The following is a 19,846-nucleotide window of genomic DNA, read 5'->3' on the forward strand; positions in this document are numbered from 1 at the left end:
AATTGCAGGAGGAGAGGTAAGAACTAGATTACTGCGAAGAGTGTTCAGTCCAATTTTTATAATAACGAGACAAGTAACAACCACCAGGTCTCGAGATACACTGGAGAGATCACCAGCCTCACAGCTTACTCTTAACTGTATAGATGGGGAAGCGCTAAACAAGTGAGTCTCATAAAGCGCCTGGCGAATGCAGGAAAATTTTAATGAAGGGAATGTGAGCTGTCCTCCTTTTCTTTGGATCACACCTAATTGCCTTCCATTCCCCAGGCGTTGCTTTACCCATACGGATTAAGTGCTTACCAATGAACGTAGTAATTAATAACTTTGAGATGGAAGACTAGGTTGGAGAACGAGTGAGAGGAGAGATCCTACCACCTCTCTCACCACATCCTTAAATTATGTAACGCATCCTCTTAACAACAGTCAAACGGGCGACTGTTTAACGTGTCTTAAACAGTGAATATCCTAAATGTTTCTGGTGCTACCTCCTCCAGCGAGGTGATGGATGTTCAGCTTCAGACCAGCATCTAATGGCATTTCTTAAGAGTTTAATCTATCAGACCCACGATAAGAAAATAGGACTCTTCCCTCCCCATCCCTCCATTACTTGAAATCGAACGTGCCTAATAGGGAGTAGTGGTAAAAGGAATACGAGGTGAGAGGGAGGGGTGGTTAAAAGCCTTGGAGAGGGGGGAGGGTGTAATGGAGGGGTAGTAAAAGACAGAGGGGAAGATGTCGAAGGAGGAATAGTACAGGGAATGGTGGAGGATGGAGCGGATAGGTGGGGGTAGTATACCTGAAGGAGGGTGTTTCGGAGGTCAACACCGCCCCGGCCCGGTCCATGACCAGGAGTATTAGATGGGCAGGAATCATACACAGCTGCTTGGTGAAAGAGAGGCACTCATATTCGATCTAAGGGTAGCTCCTATTATTTGAATCAAGAGCAATTGACAGGCTTCGCGGCACCTCCCTTGAAAGGTGATGGGGTGGAGGGAAAGACTGTACCCTCTCTACAACACTGATAGTGGAGGTTTAAGATTGATGGGTCATCTGTTAGTGGATCAGTGGAGAGCAACGGAGGGTAGTGTACTGGAGTACTGAATACTGGTTGTGTGGGGGACGAGGTGGTAAGTCGTGGTTGTATGGTTGCACATTCGCGGAGGTGGTAAGTCGTGGTTGTATGGTAGAGTGAGGTATACGGGAATTCAGTGAAAAAACAAGGGTACAACTAGAGAACACTGTCAACATCCGTGGTCCACAAATTTTTCAACCTTCTACCGACAGAAATGGCGTAGGAACACCGGTAGTTTTCAAAACCAATCTAGTTAATCATGCAGTCAACAAGGAAGGATATGGTTACCTGGAGGTTATTCCAGGGATCAACGCCCCCGCGGCCCGGTCCATGACCAGGCCTCCCGGTGGATCAGGGCCTGATCAACCAGGCTGTTACTGCTGGCCGCACGCAGTCCAACGTACGAGCCACAGCCCGGCTGATCCGGCACTGACTTTAGGTATCTGTCCAGCTCTCTCTTGAAGGCAGCCAGGGGTTTATTGGTAATTCTCCTAATGCTTGATGGGAGGCTGTTGAACAGTCTTGGGCCCCGGACACTTATGGTGTTTTCTCTTAGTGTACCACCTTCGAAATGTCACAGGTATGTGGATAGTGACCGCAGCTTGGAAGGTGTCTAGTTGTGCATCCCTTCAATTCCAGAATTTATATCTTTGCAAATCTTTGGATAATTTCAATCTTCTGAACATGTTTTTCCTATGAGGCTCTATGTTGTCGCTACATACTCTTGCTTATTCTGACATACGTGATGTGTAACGCCACAACGTATTCTTCGAGAATTTTGAAGGCTGCGCTGAGGTTCTCCAACCTCGCCCATGAAGTTCACTCATTCATCGGTTATTGTAGGATCTGTTACAGGATCAGAGTACAAGACAGACAAGTCACTCAGTAGAGAGCAAGTCTGATGTGAGAAACCTTGGAGTGATAATGTCAGACCTCATGTATAAGGAGCACAACAATGTTGTTACTGCAACTTCAAGGACAATGATAGGTTGGATAACTAGAACTTTCAAAACAGAGAGATGTCAAGCCATTGATGACATTCTTTTGGTCACTTGTTCCCTCTAGGTTGGAATATTGCTGTATGCTAACGGCTACCCTTCAGGGCAGGCGAAATCGCAGATATGGACCACGACTCTTCAATATCCTCCCATTATGGCTGTCCTCAAGAGGAAATTCGACAGGTTCCTCAAGTTAGTTCCTGAACAGCTGGGCTATGGTACATAAGTTGGGTTGCGAGCACCAACAGCCGGTTCAGTTAGGCTAACAACCAGAAGGCCTGCTCTGAGACCTGGCCGCGGGGACGGCGACCTCCGGAAGCGACCACAGGTGACAGGTAATCTTCAGGGTTCATATATCACACTGTGTCCTTATGACACTCAACACTTTTCTTTCCACCTCTATTCATAACTTCCTGAAGCCTTACTTCCAGAAACCTTCAAATCTTCTCTCTCATCCACAAACTCAGTGTGACTTACATATAACGTATTGTTGCTATGTTTGACTGTATATTATTATTTTCATTATAATTATTATAGTCATGGGGAAATGCTAAACTTATACGACCCATAGAGCGCTTGAGAAATAATAAGATTTGATCCGAGGAATGGGTTTATCTGGAGTCGTTTCTGGAGGTCATTCATCAGCATCCAGTCAGGGCCTTCGAAGATAATATCTACAATAAATGTATGATCCATACGGGTTTGGTGCCTGCTTTTAATACCTGAAGGATGTTTTCGGGGGTTAATGCCCCCCTCGGCCCGGTCCCAGACCAGGCCTCCTGGTGGATCAAGATCCTATTTAAGAATTATTAAAGACATTTTTTACCGTCCTGATCATTGGTATTCCAAGAAGCAATGGGAATGGGGAGTAAGGATTAGGGGGAAGGTCGGAATGGGGTAGGTTGGTGGTTGGGAGAGGGGGGGAGGTCGTATCACTAGAGATTACCTGCCACTCTCACACTGACGGCAAACTGAAGCCACTTCTCTCTTATATGACAGCTCTGTCTGTTCTTCCTCTGCACGATGGAAACTCAGTTTCACACACCCGGCAAAAATGGAATGAGCGCCGTGTAAAGCCCGAGATGAGCCCCTCTGTGTGGCGCTCACTGTCCCGCTCCCTCGAGGTGCAGTTTGAATGTGCTATTGTCAGGGGATGCATATTCAAATTCTAAATCTAAACTTCTGCTTACGGACGTCTCTTCCCCCCTCCTTCCCCACCTGCTCACTCCCCAACTCCTCCCTCCCCACCTGCTCACTCCCAACCCCTCCCCCCACCTGCTCACTCCCCCAACCTTTTGCCCCTACCTACCTCCTCCGTCTAATAATAATTGGAGCATCAATCATTGTCCCGTTGGGGAGGTGATAGGGGAGGGGAGGGGTGGGGATCGGGGAGGGGGAGCTAGGATAGGTAAGGAGATTGTGGAGAGAATTAATAATCGTGATTTTTCTCCTGGTTGGTTGTGAAGATTGTCGTCTCCGTCGCGGTGTGTGGACGCGTGTCGTGCCTCTTGTGTCGTTTTACTGCTAGGTTGTTCTGGGTGAATATATGTACCATCTTGGTGCAGATGGGAATGTACCATCGTGGTGCAGGTGGGGGAATATACCGTCGTGGTTCGGGTGTGAGAATGTACCGTCGTGGTTCGGGTGTGAGAATGTACCGTCGTGGTTCGGGTGTGAGAATGTACCGTCGTGGTTCGGGTGTGAGAATGTACCGTCGTGGTTCGGGTGTGAGAATGTACCGTCGTGGTACGGGTGTGAGAATGTACCGTCGTGGTACAGGTGTGAGAATGTACCGTCGTGGTACAGGTGTGAGAATGTACCGTCGTGGTACAGGTGTGAGAATGTACCGTCGTGGTACAGGTGTGAGAATGTACCGTCGTGGTACAGGTGTGAGAATGTACCGTCGTGGTACAGGTGTGAGAATGTACCGTCGTGGTACAGGTGTGAGAATGTACCGTCGTGGTACAGGTGTGAGAATGTACCGTCGTGGTACAGGTGTGAGAATGTACCGTCGTGGTACAGGTGTGAGAATGTACCGTCGTGGTACAGGTGTAAGAATGTACCGTCGTGGTACAGGTGTGAGAATGTACCGTCGTGGTACAGGTGTGAGAATGTACCGTCGTGGTACAGGTGTGAGAATGTACCGTCGTGGTACAGGTGTGAGAATGTACCGTCGTGGTACAGGTGTGAGAATGTACCGTCGTGGTACAGGTGTAGACAGCCTGTACTGGCAGAGCACACAGCCTAGCCGTCTGCTCTGACTAGTTCATATTTCGCGGCATTCAGTGCTGCCCTCTGTAGGCCTACCTAGGTCGGTGGGACACACAGTCCACCCCCTCTCACTCCCGCTTCGACCGACTTGAGGTACACAGGTACTCCCCCTCCACGGACTGGCTTGCGGTCACTTCCTCACACTGCCCGTTGTGTACTCACTCCTACCCGATTAAAGCCAATCTAGTCCACGGCCGTATCATTGCTACCTACGCTACCTTCATCGGCACTAAACCGCTGTTCAACAGTAAGAACAGCAATAACAGTGGTGGCAGCGGTGGGATACTGTAGCGTGGGACGCTGTAGCGTGGGGTCACTGTGACGCCACTCACAATTCTCGAAGAAATTCGGCAAATTTCGGCTGGATCCTGCTTGTACCTGTGTCTGGATGCTCAAACGTGCAGACACGACATCAGGATAACTCGTTGAGAGATGGATGCTTCTTGTGTAGGGTGATGAAGTGAAGATGACTTCATAACTCTCCCTCCTTCTCTCACGGGCAAACACACTGCTGCATCCCACCGCTTTCCACCATTTATAATGATGTTTATTTTGGTAGGCTGTAGAGCGGTGGTTAAATGATATACGTCTTCGGAGGCTTCTTACTTTATTGTTAAGTCGTTGTGGGTTACACAGGCTTGTGTGTTTGTGCCCATGGCCCGGGCAGGGCCATGCCCACGAGAGAGAGCTGGGAGTACTTGTGTGTTGATGCCAGGCCGCTGTGTGAGTGAGAGCGAGGCAAGTCTGGGCATACTGAAGTGGGAAGGCCTATAGATGGCAGCACCTGAGTGGCGCGAAATATGAACTAAGCTGGCAGACAGCATGGACTATCTGTGCAGACAGTACAGGCTGTCTACATACGCTCGGCCACCTATCGCGCGTCGTCCCGACGCGACAATACTGGTAGTAAAAGAAACTCGGTCTCTCTCTCGTAGGAACAGGGCACAGAACACAAAATAAAAACATATATATACATATGGACATGGAAAAAAAAACTTCCTACAGGGAGGGAAGAAAAAACATGTGGGGTGTGCTAAACATCGTGGTCAAAGGCAGTGAGCGTCGATGAGTATCACTGCACGCCTTCCTGCGTCTGGACAGATACTGCAACACGGGAGACATCGCTGCGGCTGAGCTGTGACGTAACAGGGTACGGTCTCCTCTGGAACGGTGAAGCAGACATCGTAGGAGTCGCTGCAGGTTTTCACTCAACCTGGGGCACGACATGCTGGTGCCCTCGAGTGAGGCGTCGACAAAACTCGGCAACTGGGCAGGACTTCTGGCAAGCGACTCAGGAGGACACTTCTCGACTGGTACTGTCGCTGGGCTGTCACTGCCGGCGAGCGTGGAGCGAGTCGTGGCAGAGACGACTGGGCGAAACATCTGGGAGTCGTATCATACACCAGACTGCAGTGAGAGCTAGCAGTCAAAGTGACGACATCTTTGTGCAGGCTGCTCACTGAAGCTTGTGACACGAGGCTGACACAGCGCCTGCCGACAGGCCTGGCTGCGGCTTGACGAGTATCATCTCTCGACAGGTGGAGTTATAGCAGATGTTAGTCTAAGCGTCCCCAGACTTGTTTCTCTACATATAACTGCACTCTGAAGGTCTGGAGGTGAAGTGAAACAAATCTCGATGGGAATCGTAGCAGGTACGATTCTACAGAACATCACGAGCGACGAGCATAAAAGCTTTCTGTACAAGAGGGCTCATACGCTCAGGGCTGAGAAATCAGCTGTCAAACACACTGGTCACGCGGGTGACAGCACTGGTGCAACTCAAGGGTCTGACCACAGACCTCACTGGACACACGGAAAACTTACAAACACACCGCTATACATACGGTACAACATGGCTTGAACTAGCAAAAGATGCTTTTCTGTGCATAAAACTGATTAAGACATACTAAAATGTGAGAACACTGACAGAGGAATTAACACACGACATATATCTTCTCTCAATCTTCTCGACAATACTGAAATATTACTAGAACACTCGATGTGACATCATGTGATGTCAGGCGTGATGTCGCAAGGTGACGTCAGCAGCCGTGACGTCAACAGACATCTCGAGGTGACGTCAGGCAGACATCGTGAGGTGACGTCAGCAGACATCGTGAGGTGACGTCAGCAGACATCGTGACGTCATGAAGTCGGGCAGCATCGTGGGTGGCGTCGATGTGATGCGGGCAGCAGACCACAGCATGAGGCCTGGGATATCTGGTAACTCACGTGGCTTTGTAGGTCTACGTGATCGCCCACACCCACGTGACGTCGTAATCCACGTAGCTTCGAGTGGCCTCGGGCACTCGGATACACAGCACTGGCAATGAATTCATACGAAAAACAGCAGAAAACACAGCAGAGGGAGTGGGCAGTGGTGAGTGGTGTATGGTAGACGGGTGAGCGTGAGGAGGGCGAGCATGGGCAAGGTGAGGAACAGCCACTTCCTCTCCTCTCCTCTCCTCCCCCACCCACAAACACGTGGAGAAGCTCACACTGGACGCAGAAATCACCACAAGACTCACCTCTGGCTTGCTGAAACAGCTGTGCTGAGCTGAACAACAACAGCAACATACAAGTGACGCTGAACACGTGACTTGAGAAACAGCGTGGGAGGGCGAGCATGGGCAAGGTGAGGAACAGCCACTTCCTCTCCTCTCCTCTCCTCAGCAATAACACAGGTGTGAGAATGTACCGTCGTGGTACAGGTGTAAGAATGTACCGTCGTGGTACAGGTGTGAGAATGTACCGTCGTGGTACAGGTGTGAGAATGTACCGTCGTGGTACAGGTGTAAGAATGTACCGTCGTGGTACAGGTGTGAGAATGTACCGTCGTGGTACAGGTGTAACAGTGTTTCCTCCCACAAGAAATAAATTGCTCAAATGATAAAAAAAAATAAATTTTGCAGTTTACCTCATCATATATACACGGGGAAGCTCTAAACCTACAGGGGTCATGCACAAAAGTACGGTAACCACTTTTCTCACACATTAATTAAAACAGCAACTTGACATTCACATGAAATCTCCCCTCGGGGGGGGGGGGATTTTTTTAAAAGTCTTCTCTCTTGTTTAATCTGACTATGCAGGAAAATATTTAGAATTGTCAGTGGTTAAAATAATATATAATTGCAAGACATGACCACTTCTGGCCAATAACAGCATTAATGTATTGAATAGAAAAAAAGGTGACCAAGTTTGAAATTTAAAAAAACAAGTTAGAAAATGTGTCTAATTCTGGCTAGCAAATAAATTCCAACATTTAGCTGTTAAATATAGTTGCCTATTATCCTATAGTTAGTAAGTCAGTTCACATTCTGTGATGCTGTTGTAACATCTCTCTAATTGGAACACTTTTGAATTATAAACAAAAAAGAAAATTGATTGGTGAAAAAAATAATACCGTAAACGAGAATAACATTGTGACTAGGAGCCTGGAGGTTACCTGGCGTTGATTTTGGGGGTCAGCGCCGCCGTGGCCTGGTCCCAGACCAGCCTCCCGGTTCTTGCTGGCCTCATTGACTAAGCTCTCAAATATGCATCTATTCCACACGAGGCACAGTTGGAAGTGCCAGACACCAGTGCCTGTGTATTTTAACTATAATGGTCCATCAGTACCCAGCATGTTTTATTGTGTCAGCAGCTCTCAGGCATGGTTCACCTTCCTCAAGCACGAGTTCTTAACAAAAATAGCATTAAAATACCGACAACATGGACAAGAGACATGCAGCATAGTGTGATTCTTTATTGACAACGTTTCACCCACACAGTGGGCTTTATCAAGTCAAATATATGTAGTAGGAGACAGGCTGAGCTTATATATATATATATATATATATATATATATATATATATATATATATATATATATATATATATATATATATATATATATATATATATAAGTAGGAGAAACTTTTAGAGAGGGTGTGGTAGGTAAGTTTGGGGTGCCAGGTGTAAATGATAATGGGAGCCCTTTGATTGAACTTTGTATAGAAAGGGGTTTAGTTATAGGTAATACATATTTTAAGAAAAAGAGGATAAATAAGTATACACGATATGATGTAGGGCGAAATGACAGTAGTTTGTTGGATTATGTATTGGTAGATAAAAGACTGTTGAGTAGACTTCAGGATGTACATGTTTATAGAGGGGCCACAGATATATCAGATCACTTTCTAGTTGTAGCTACACTGAGAGTAAAAGGTAGATGGGATACAAGGAGAATAGAAGCATCAGGGAAGAGAGAGGTGAAGGTTTATAAACTAAAAGAGGAGGCAGTTAGGGTAAGATATAAACAGCTATTGGAGGATAGATGGGCTAATGAGAGCATAGGCAATGGGGTCGAAGAGGTATGGGGTAGGTTTAAAAATGTAGTGTTAGAGTGTTCAGCAGAAGTTTGTGGTTACAGGAAAGTGGGTGCAGGAGGGAAGAGGAGCGATTGGTGGAATGATGATGTAAAGAGAGTAGTAAGGGAGAAAAAGTTAGCATATGAGAAGTTTTTACAAAGTAGAAGTGATGCAAGGAGGGAAGAGTATATGGAGAAAAAGAGAGAAGTTAAGAGAGTGGTGAAGCAATGTAAAAAGAGAGCAAATGAGAGAGTGGGTGAGATGTTATCAACAAATTTTGTTGAAAATAAGAAAAAGTTTTGGAGTGAGATTAACAAGTTAAGAAAGCCTAGAGAACAAATGGATTTGTCAGTTAAAAATAGGAGAGGAGAGTTATTAAATGGAGAGGTAGAGGTATTGGGAAGATGGAAGGAATATTTTGAGGAATTGTTAAATGTTGATGAAGATAGGGAAGCTGTGATTTCGTGTATAGGGCAAGGAGGAATAACATCTTGTAGGAGTGAGGAAGAGCCAGTTGTGAGTGTGGGGGAAGTTCGTGAGGCAGTAGGTAAAATGAAAGGGGGTAAGGCAGCCGGGATTGATGGGATAAAGATAGAAATGTTAAAAGCAGGTGGGGATATAGTTTTGGAGTGGTTGGTGCAATTATTTAATAAATGTATGGAAGAGGGTAAGGTACCTAGGGATTGGCAGAGAGCATGCATAGTTCCTTTGTATAAAGGCAAAGGGGATAAAAGAGAGTGCAAAAATTATAGGGGGATAAGTCTGTTGAGTGTACCTGGTAAAGTGTATGGTAGAGTTATAATTGAAAGAATTAAGAGTAAGACGGAGAATAGGATAGCAGATGAACAAGGAGGCTTTAGGAAAGGTAGGGGGTGTGTGGACCAGGTGTTTACAGTGAAACATATAAGTGAACAGTATTTAGATAAGGCTAAAGAGGTCTTTGTGGCATTTATGGATTTGGAAAAGGCGTATGACAGGGTGGATAGGGGGGCAATGTGGCAGATGTTGCAAGTGTATGGTGTAGGAGGTAGGTTACTGAAAGCAGTGAAGAGTTTTTACGAGGATAGTGAGGCTCAAGTTAGAGTATGTAGGAAAGAGGGAAATTTTTTCCCAGTAAAAGTAGGCCTTAGACAAGGATGTGTGATGTCACCGTGGTTGTTTAATATATTTATAGATGGGGTTGTAAGAGAAGTAAATGCGAGGGTCTTGGCAAGAGGCGTGGAGTTAAAAGATAAAGAATCACACACAAAGTGGGAGTTGTCACAGCTGCTCTTTGCCGATGACACTGTGCTCTTGGGAGATTCTGAAGAGAAGTTGCAGAGATTGGTGGATGAATTTGGTAGGGTGTGCAAAAGAAGAAAATTAAAGGTGAATACAGGAAAGAGTAAGGTTATGAGGATAACAAAAAGATTAGGTGATGAAAGATTGAATATCAGATTGGAGGGAGAGAGTATGGAGGAGGTGAACGTATTCAGATATTTGGGAGTGGACGTGTCAGCGGATGGGTCTATGAAAGATGAGGTGAATCATAGAATTGATGAGGGAAAAAGAGTGAGTGGTGCACTTAGGAGTCTGTGGAGACAAAGAACTTTGTCCTTGGAGGCAAAGAGGGGAATGTATGAGAGTATAGTTTTACCAACGCTCTTATATGGGTGTGAAGCGTGGGTGATGAATGTTGCAGCGAGGAGAAGGCTGGAGGCAGTGGAGATGTCATGTCTGAGGGCAATGTGTGGTGTGAATATAATGCAGAGAATTCGTAGTTTGGAAGTTAGGAGGAGGTGCGGGATTACCAAAACTGTTGTCCAGAGGGCTGAGGAAGGGTTGTTGAGGTGGTTCGGACATGTAGAGAGAATGGAGCGAAACAGAATGACTTCAAGAGTGTATCAGTCTGTAGTGGAAGGAAGGCGGGGTAGGGGTCGGCCTAGGAAGGGTTGGAGGGAGGGGGTAAAGGAGGTTTTGTGTGCGAGGGGCTTGGACTTCCAGCAGGCATGCGTGAGCGTGTTTGATAGGAGTGAATGGAGACAAATGGTTTTTAATACTTGACGTGCTGTTGGAGTGTGAGCAAAGTAACATTTATGAAGGGATTCAGGGAAACCGGCAGGCCGGACTTGAGTCCTGGAGATGGGAAGTACAGTGCCTGCACTCTGAAGGAGGGGTGTTAATGTTGCAGTTTAAAAACTGTAGTGTAAAGCACCCTTCTGGCAAGACAGTGATGGAGTGAATGATGGTGAAAGTTTTTCTTTTTCGGGCCACCCTGCCTTGGTGGGAATCGGCCGGTGTGATAATAAAAAAAAAAAAAAAAATATATATATATATATATATATATTATATATATATATGTATATATATATATATAATAGAGGTCAGTGTGGTAGAGTCAGTAAGGTGTTCCATTTTGGGCAGCTTTAAAACATATAAAATATATTATTTATTTCATATATTAAAGACAGTTGTCTTTAATATATGTGAAATAAATCTCTTCACTGTATTCCTTTTAAATGTTTTTTAATCAGCTTGTAACTTTCAAGTGTCTAGCAGGTACCAAGCAATCTATCTCTCTCTCTCTCTCTCTCTCTCTCTCTCTCTCTCTGAGTGTGAGCAGGGTAATATTTAGTGAAGGGATTCAGGGAAACCAGTTATTTTTATATAGCCGGACTTGAGTCCTGGAAATGGGAAGTACAATGCCTGCACTCTAAAGGAGGGGTTTCGGGATATTAGCAGTTTGGAGGGATATGTTGTGTATCTTTATAGGTATATGCTTCTAAACTGTTGTGTTCTGAGCACCTCTGCAAAAACAGTGATTATGTGTGAGTGAGGTGAAAGTGTTGAATGATGAAAGTATTTTCTTTTTGGGGATTTTCTTTCTTTTTTTGGGTCACCCTGCCTCGGTGGGAGACGGCCGACTTGTTAAATTATTATATATATATATATATATATATATATATATATATATATATATATATATATATATAAATATATATATATATATATATATATATATATATAATATAGGGAAGTACCACCTCTATGGCTGGAGTGGGGACCCTCATCCTCAGAGAATACAATAAAAGTACCTCAGGGAAAACTCAAGGTTCTCCCCGGAGCTGTTTGAATATTTTCTTATCCTACCACCCCCTATATTTTATATTCTATGTGAACATTTATTAATAAACAGAATACATTTAGAGAAAACACAACCATGAATACAATGATACAATGTATTATACACACACACAACACACACACACACACACACACACACACACACACACACACACACACACACACACACACACACACACACACACGTACGTTTGCCAGTTTGTGATTTTTCTTTTAAAAACTCCGCATCAGATACCCTGCACACCCGTCACACATCCGTCACATCCCCCACACATCCGTCACATCCCCACATATCCGTCAACCACAGAACTGGCGGAAGCCTCTCATTGGCTAATTACAGTCTACTAATTACGGTAACCACATTAACGTTTCCTGACTGCCTCACTAATTGCCCTTCTCCCTTTCAATAATCCACTTCACAATTACCCTCATTATCCACGTGAATAATTAACTCAGTTCCATTGTTAGTGATGATTATTATTAGCAAAAAAAGTTAGTTAGTGAGATATACTGAGAGGATAAATTATAATCCTTTTATTTAATAGATGAAAAACTCAGCCTCGAACACCAGTGTTGTTGCATCACTGACAGTAGTATACCAGTGCTTTTGCATCACTGACACGGTGGTACACCAGTGTTGCTACATCACTGATACAGTGGTACACCAGTGTTGTTGCATCACTGACACAGTGGTACACCAGTGTTGCTGCATCACTGACACAGTGGTACACCAGTGTTGCTGCATCAGTGATACACCAGTGTTGCTGCATCAGTGATACACCAGTGTTGTTGCATCACTGATACAGTGGTACACCATTGTTGCATCACTGACAGTGATACACCAGTGTTGTTGCATCACTGATACAGTGGTACACCAGTGTTGTTGCATCACTGATACAGTGGTACACCAGTGTTGTTGCATCACTGATACAGTGGTACACCATTGTTGCATCACTGATACAGTGGTACACCAGTGTTGTTGCATCACTGATACAGTGGTACACCAGTGTTGTTGCATCACTGATACAGTGGTACACCAGTGTTGTTGCATCACTGATACAGTGGTACACCAGTGTTGTTGCATCACTGATACAGTGGTACACCATTGTTGTTGCATCACTGATACAGTGGTACACCAATGTTGTTGCATCACTGATACAGTGGTACACCAGTGTTGTTGCATCACTGATACAGTGGTACACCAGTGTTGTTGCATCACTGATACAGTGGTACACCAGTGTTGATGCATCACTGACAGTGGTACACCAGTGTTGTTGCATCACTGACAGTGATACACCAGTGTTGTTGCAACACTGACAGTGGTACACCAGTGTTGTTGCATCACTGACAGTAGTATACCAGTGCTTTTGCATCACTGACACGGTGGTACACCAGTGTTGCTACATCACTGATACAGTGGTACACCAGTGTTGTTGCATCACTGACACAGTGGTACACCAGTGTTGCTGCATCACTGACACAGTGATACACCAGTGTTGCTGCATCAGTGATACACCAGTGTTGCTGCATCAGTGATACACCAGTGTTGTTGCATCACTGAGTGATACACCAGTGCTGTTGCATCACTGACACAGTGGTACACCAGTGTTGTTGCATCACTGACACAGTGGTACACCAGTGTTGTTGCATCACTGATACAGTGGTACACCAGTATTGTTGCATCACTGATACAGTGGTACACCAGTGTTGTTGCATCACTGATACAGTGGTACACCATTGTTGCATCACTGATACAGTGGTACACCAGTGTTGTTGCATCACTGATACAGTGGTACACCAGTGTTGTTGCATCACTGATACAGTGGTACACCAGTGTTGTTGCATCACTGATACAGTGGTACACCATTGTTGCATCACTGATACAGTGGTACACCAGTGTTGTTGCATCACTGATACAGTGGTACACCAGTGTTGTTGCATCACTGATACAGTGGTACACCATTGTTGCATCACTGATACAGTGGTACACCAGTGTTGTTGCATCACTGACACAGTGGTACACCAGTGTTGTTGCATCACTGACACAGTGGTACACCAGTGTTGTTGCATCACTGATACAGTGGTACACCAGTGTTGATGCATCACTGACAGTGGTACACCAGTGTTGTTGCATCACTGACAGTGGTACACCAGTGCTGTTGCATCACTGACACTGGTACACCAGTGTTGCATCACTGACACTGGTGTACCAGTGTTGTTGCATCACTGACAGTGATATACCAGTGCTGTTGCATCACTGACAGTGCTACACCAGTGTTGCTGCGTCACTGACACAGTGGTACACCAGTGTTGCTGCGTCACTGACACAGTGGTACACCAGTGTTGCTGCGTCACTGACACAGTGGTACACCAGTGTTGCTGCGTCACTGACACAGTGGTACACCAGTGTTGCTGCGTCACTGACACAGTGGTACACCAGTGTTGCTGCGTCACTGACACAGTGGTACACCAGTGTTGCTGCGTCACTGACACAGTGGTACACCAGTGTTGCTGCGTCACTGACACAGTGGTACACCAGTGTTGCTGCGTCACTGACACAGTGGTACACCAGTGTTGCTGCGTCACTGACACAGTGGTACACCAGTGTTGCTGCGTCACTGACACAGTGGTACACCAGTGTTGCTGCGTCACTGACACAGTGGTACACCAGTGTTGCTGCGTCACTGACACAGTGGTACACCAGTGTTGCTGCGTCACTGACACAGTGGTACACCAGTGTTGCTGCGTCACTGACACAGTGGTACACCAGTGTTGCTGCGTCACTGACACTGGTGCACCAGTGTTGTTGCGTCACTGACACAGTGGTACACCAGCGTTGTTGCGTCACTGACACAGTGCTACACCAGCGTTGTTGCATCACTGACAGTGCTACACCAGCGTTGTTGCATCACTGACAGTGCTACACCAATGTTGTTGCATCACTGACAGTGCTACACCAGTGTTGCATCACTGACAGTGCTACACCAGTGTTGCATCACTGACACAGTGCTACACCAGTGTTGCATCACTGACACAGTGCTACACCAGTGTTGCATCACTGACACAGTGCTACACCAGTGTTGCATCACTGACACAGTGCTACACCAGTGTTGCATCACTGACACAGTGCTACACCAGTGTTGCATCACTGACACAGTGCTACACCAGTGTTGCATCACTGACACAGTGCTACACCAGTGTTGCATCACTGACACAGTGCTACACCAGTGTTGCATCACTGACACAGTGCTACACCAGTGTTGCATCACTGACACAGTGCTACACCAGTGTTGCATCACTGACACAGTGCTACACCAGTGTTGCATCACTGACACAGTGCTACACCAGTGTTGCATCACTGACACAGTGCTACACCAGTGTTGCATCACTGACACAGTGCTACACCAGTGTTGCATCACTGACACAGTGCTACACCAGTGTTGCATCACTGACACAGTGCTACACCAGTGTTGTTGCATCACTGACACAGTGCTACACCAGTGTTGTTGCATCACTGACACAGTGCTACACCAGTGTTGTTGCATCACTGACACAGTGCTACACCAGTGTTGTTGCATCACTGACACAGTGCTACACCAGTGTTGTTGCATCACTGACACAGTGCTACACCAGTGTTGTTGCATCACTGACACAGTGCTACACCAGTGTTGTTGCATCACTGACACAGTGCTACACCAGTGTTGTTGCATCACTGACACAGTGCTACACCAGTGTTGTTGCATCACTGACACAGTGCTACACCAGTGTTGTTGCATCACTGACACAGTGCTACACCAGTGTTGTTGCATCACTGACACAGTGCTACACCAGTGTTGTTGCATCACTGACACAGTGCTACACCAGTGTTGTTGCATCACTGACACAGTGCTACACCAGTGTTGTTGCATCACTGACACAGTGCTACACCAGTGTTGTTGCATCACTGACACAGTGCTACACCAGTGTTGTTGCATCACTGACACAGTGCTACACCAGTGTTGTTGCATCACTGACACAGTGCTACACCAGTGTTGTTGCATCACTGACACAGTGCTACACCAGTGTTGTTGCATCACTGACACAGTGCTACACCAGTGTTGTTGCATCACTGACACAGTGCTACACCAGTGTTGTTGCATCACTGACACAGTGCTACACCAGTGTTGTTGCATCACTGACACAGTGCTACACCAGTGTTGTTGCATCACTGACACAGTGCTACACCAGTGTTGTTGCATCACTGACACAGTGCTACACCAGTGTTGTTGCATCACTGACACAGTGCTACACCAGTGTTGTTGCATCACTGACACAGTGCTACACCAGTGTTGTTGCATCACTGACACAGTGCTACACCAGTGTTGTTGCATCACTGACACAGTGCTACACCAGTGTTGTTGCATCACTGACACAGTGCTACACCTTTGTTGCATCACTGACACAGTGCTACACCAGTGTTGTTGCATCACTGACACAGTGCTACACCAGTGTTGTTGCATCACTGACACAGTGCTACACCAGTGTTGTTGCATCACTGACACAGTGCTACACCAGTGTTGTTGCATCACTGACACAGTGCTACACCAGTGTTGTTGCATCACTGACACAGTGCTACACCAGTGTTGTTGCATCACTGACACAGTGCTACACCAGTGTTGTTGCATCACTGACACAGTGCTACACCAGTGTTGTTGCATCACTGACACAGTGCTACACCAGTGTTGTTGCATCAACATCATTGCGTTGTCACCAGTGTTGTTGCATCACCGACACAGTGCTACACTATGTTGTTGCATCACTGACACAGTGCTACACCAGTGTTGCATCACTGACACAGTGTTACACCAGTGTTGCATCACTGACACAGTGCTACACCAGTGTTGCATCACTGACACAGTGTTACACCAGCAGCTGCATCACTTACACAGTGCTTACACCAGTGTTGCATCACCGACACAGTGTTACACCAGTGTTGCTTTGCATCACTGACAGAGCGTTACACTGCGTTGCATCACTGACACAGTGCTACACCAGTGTTACTGCATCACCGACACAGTGCTACACTCAGTGCTGCATCACTGACATGCGTTGCCACCAGTGTTGCATCACTGACACAGTGTTGGAGCACCAGTGTTGCATCACCGACACAGTGTTACACCAGTGTTGCATCACTGGACACAGTGCTACACCAGTGCTGCATCACTGACACAGTGTTACACCGTGCCATCACTGGACATGCGTTACACCAGCGCTGCATCACTGACACAGTGTTACACCAGTGTTGTGACATCACTGACACAGTGTTACACCAGTGTTGCATCACTGACATTGCGCTGCCACCAGTGCTTGCATCACTGACAATAGTGCTAGCACCAGTGTTGCATCACTGACACAGTGCTACACCAGTGTTGCAATCACTGACACAGTGCTACACCAGTGTTGCATCACTGACACAGTGCTACACCAGTGTTGCATCACTGACACAGTGCTACATCCAGTGTTGCTCACTGACACAGTGCTACACCAGTGTTGCATCACTGACACAGTGCTACACCAGTGTTGCATCACTGACACAGTGCTACACCCAGTGTTGCATCACTGACACAGTGCTACACCAGTGTTGCATCACTGACACACAGTGCTACACCAGTGTTGCATCACTGACACAGTGCCTACACAGTGTGCATCACTACACCAGTGTTGCATCACTGACACAGTGCTACACCAGTGTTGCATCACTGACACAGTGCTACACCAGTGTTGCATCACTGACACAGTGCTACACCAGTGTTGCATCACTGACACAGTGCTTGTTACATCACTGACACAGTGCTACACCAGTGTTGTTGCATCACTGACACAGTGCTACACCAGTGTTGTTGCATCACTGACACAGTGCTACACCAGTGTTGTTGCATCACTGACACAGTGCTACACCAGTGTTGTTGCATCACTGACACAGTGCTACACCAGTGTTGTTGCATCACTGACACAGTGCTACACCAGTGTTGTTGCATCACTGACACAGTGCTACACCAGTGTTGTTGCATCACTGACACAGTGCTACACCAGTGTTGTTGCATCACTGACACAGTGCTACACCAGTGTTGTTGCATCACTGACACAGTGCTACACCAGTGTTGTTGCATCACTGACACAGTGCTACACCAGTGTTGTTGCATCACTGACACAGTGCTACACCAGTGTTGTTGCATCACTGACACAGTGCTACACCAGTGTTGTTGCATCACTGACACAGTGCTACACCAGTGTTGTTGCATCACTGACACAGTGCTACACCAGTGTTGTTGCATCACTGACACAGTGCTACACCAGTGTTGTTGCATCACTGACACAGTGCTACACCAGTGTTGTTGCATCACTGACACAGTGCTACACCAGTGTTGTTGCATCACTGACACAGTGCTACACCAGTGTTGTTGCATCACTGACACAGTGCTACACCAGTGTTGTTGCATCACTGACACAGTGCTACACCAGTGTTGTTGCATCACTGACACAGTGCTACACCAGTGTTGTTGCATCACTGACACAGTGCTACACCAGTGTTGTTGCATCACTGACACAGTGCTACACCAGTGTTGTTGCATCACTGACACAGTGCTACACCAGTGTTGTTGCATCACTGACACAGTGCTACACCAGTGTTGTTGCATCACTGACACAGTGCTACACCAGTGTTGTTGCATCACTGACACAGTGCTACACCAGTGTTGTTGCATCACTGACACAGTGCTACACCAGTGTTGTTGCATCACTGACACAGTGCTACACCAGTGTTGTTGCATCACTGACACAGTGCTACACCAGTGTTGTTGCATCACTGACAGTGCTACACCAGTGTTGTTGCATCACTGACACAGTGCTACACCAGTGTTGTTGCATCACTGACAGTGCTACACCAGTGTTGTTGCATCACTGACACAGTGCTACACCAGTGTTGTTGCATCACTGACAGTGCTACACCAGTGTTGTTGCATCACTGACACAGTGCTACACCAGTGTTGTTGCATCACTGACACAGTGCTACACCAGTGTTGTTGCATCACTGACACAGTGCTACACCAGTGTTGTTGCATCACTGACACAGTGCTACACCAGTGTTGTTGCATCACTGACACAGTGCTACACCAGTGTTGTTGCATCACTGACACAGTGCTACACCAGTGTTGTTGCATCACTGACACAGTGCTACACCAGTGTTGTTGCATCACTGACACAGTGCTACACCAGTGTTGTTGCATCACTGACACAGTGCTACACCAGTGTTGTTGCACTCACTGACACAGTGCTACACCAGTGTTGTTGCATCACTGACACAGTGCTACACCAGTGTTGTTGCATCACTGACACAGTGCTACACCAGTGTTGTTGCATCACTGACACAGTGCTACACCAGTGTTGTTGCATCACTGACACAGTGCTACACCAGTGTTGTTGCATCACTGACACAGTGCTACACCAGTGTTGTTGCATCACTGACACAGTGCTACACCAGTGTTGTTGCATCACTGACACAGTGCTACACCAGTGTTGTTGCAACACTGACAGTGATACACAAGTGTTGTTGCATCACTGACAGTGATACACCAGTGTTGTTGCATCACTGACAGTGATACACCAGTGTTGTTGCATCACTGACACAGTGGTACACCAGTGTTGTTGCATCACTGAGTGATACACCAGTGTTGTTGCATCACTGAGTGATACACCAGTGTTGTTGCATCACTGACAGTAGTATACCAGTGCTTTTGCATCACTGACACAGTGGTACACCAGTGTTGCTGCATCACTGATACAGTGGTACACCAGTGTTGTTGCATCACTGAGTGATACACCAGTGTTGTTGCTTCACTGACAGTAGTATACCAGTGCTTTTGCATCACTGACACAGTGGTACACCAGTGTTGCTGCATCACTGATACAGTGGTACACCAGTGTTGTTGCATCACTGAGTGATACACCAGTGTTGTTGCATCACTGACAGTAGTATACCAGTGCTTTTGCAT

The 19,846-nt window shown here is 46.5% G+C and overlaps 1 protein-coding gene across 1 annotated transcript in view; it reads left to right on the plus strand.

Annotated features, from left to right (window-relative positions):
* Positions 1–6,967: 6,967 nt before the first annotated feature.
* Positions 6,968–19,846, plus strand: part of LOC128706358 (teneurin-m-like) — a 48,971-nt gene continuing 36,092 nt past the window's right edge. The window contains exon 1 of the mRNA XM_070081256.1: positions 6,968–7,160. Within this exon, the coding sequence (XP_069937357.1) occupies positions 6,968–7,160 (193 nt within the window). The remainder of the gene's footprint in view (positions 7,161–19,846) is intronic.

The sequence above is a fragment of the Cherax quadricarinatus genome, unplaced genomic scaffold (genome assembly GCF_038502225.1).
Source record: "Cherax quadricarinatus isolate ZL_2023a unplaced genomic scaffold, ASM3850222v1 Contig2086, whole genome shotgun sequence".
Lineage (NCBI taxonomy): Eukaryota > Metazoa > Arthropoda > Malacostraca > Decapoda > Parastacidae > Cherax > Cherax quadricarinatus.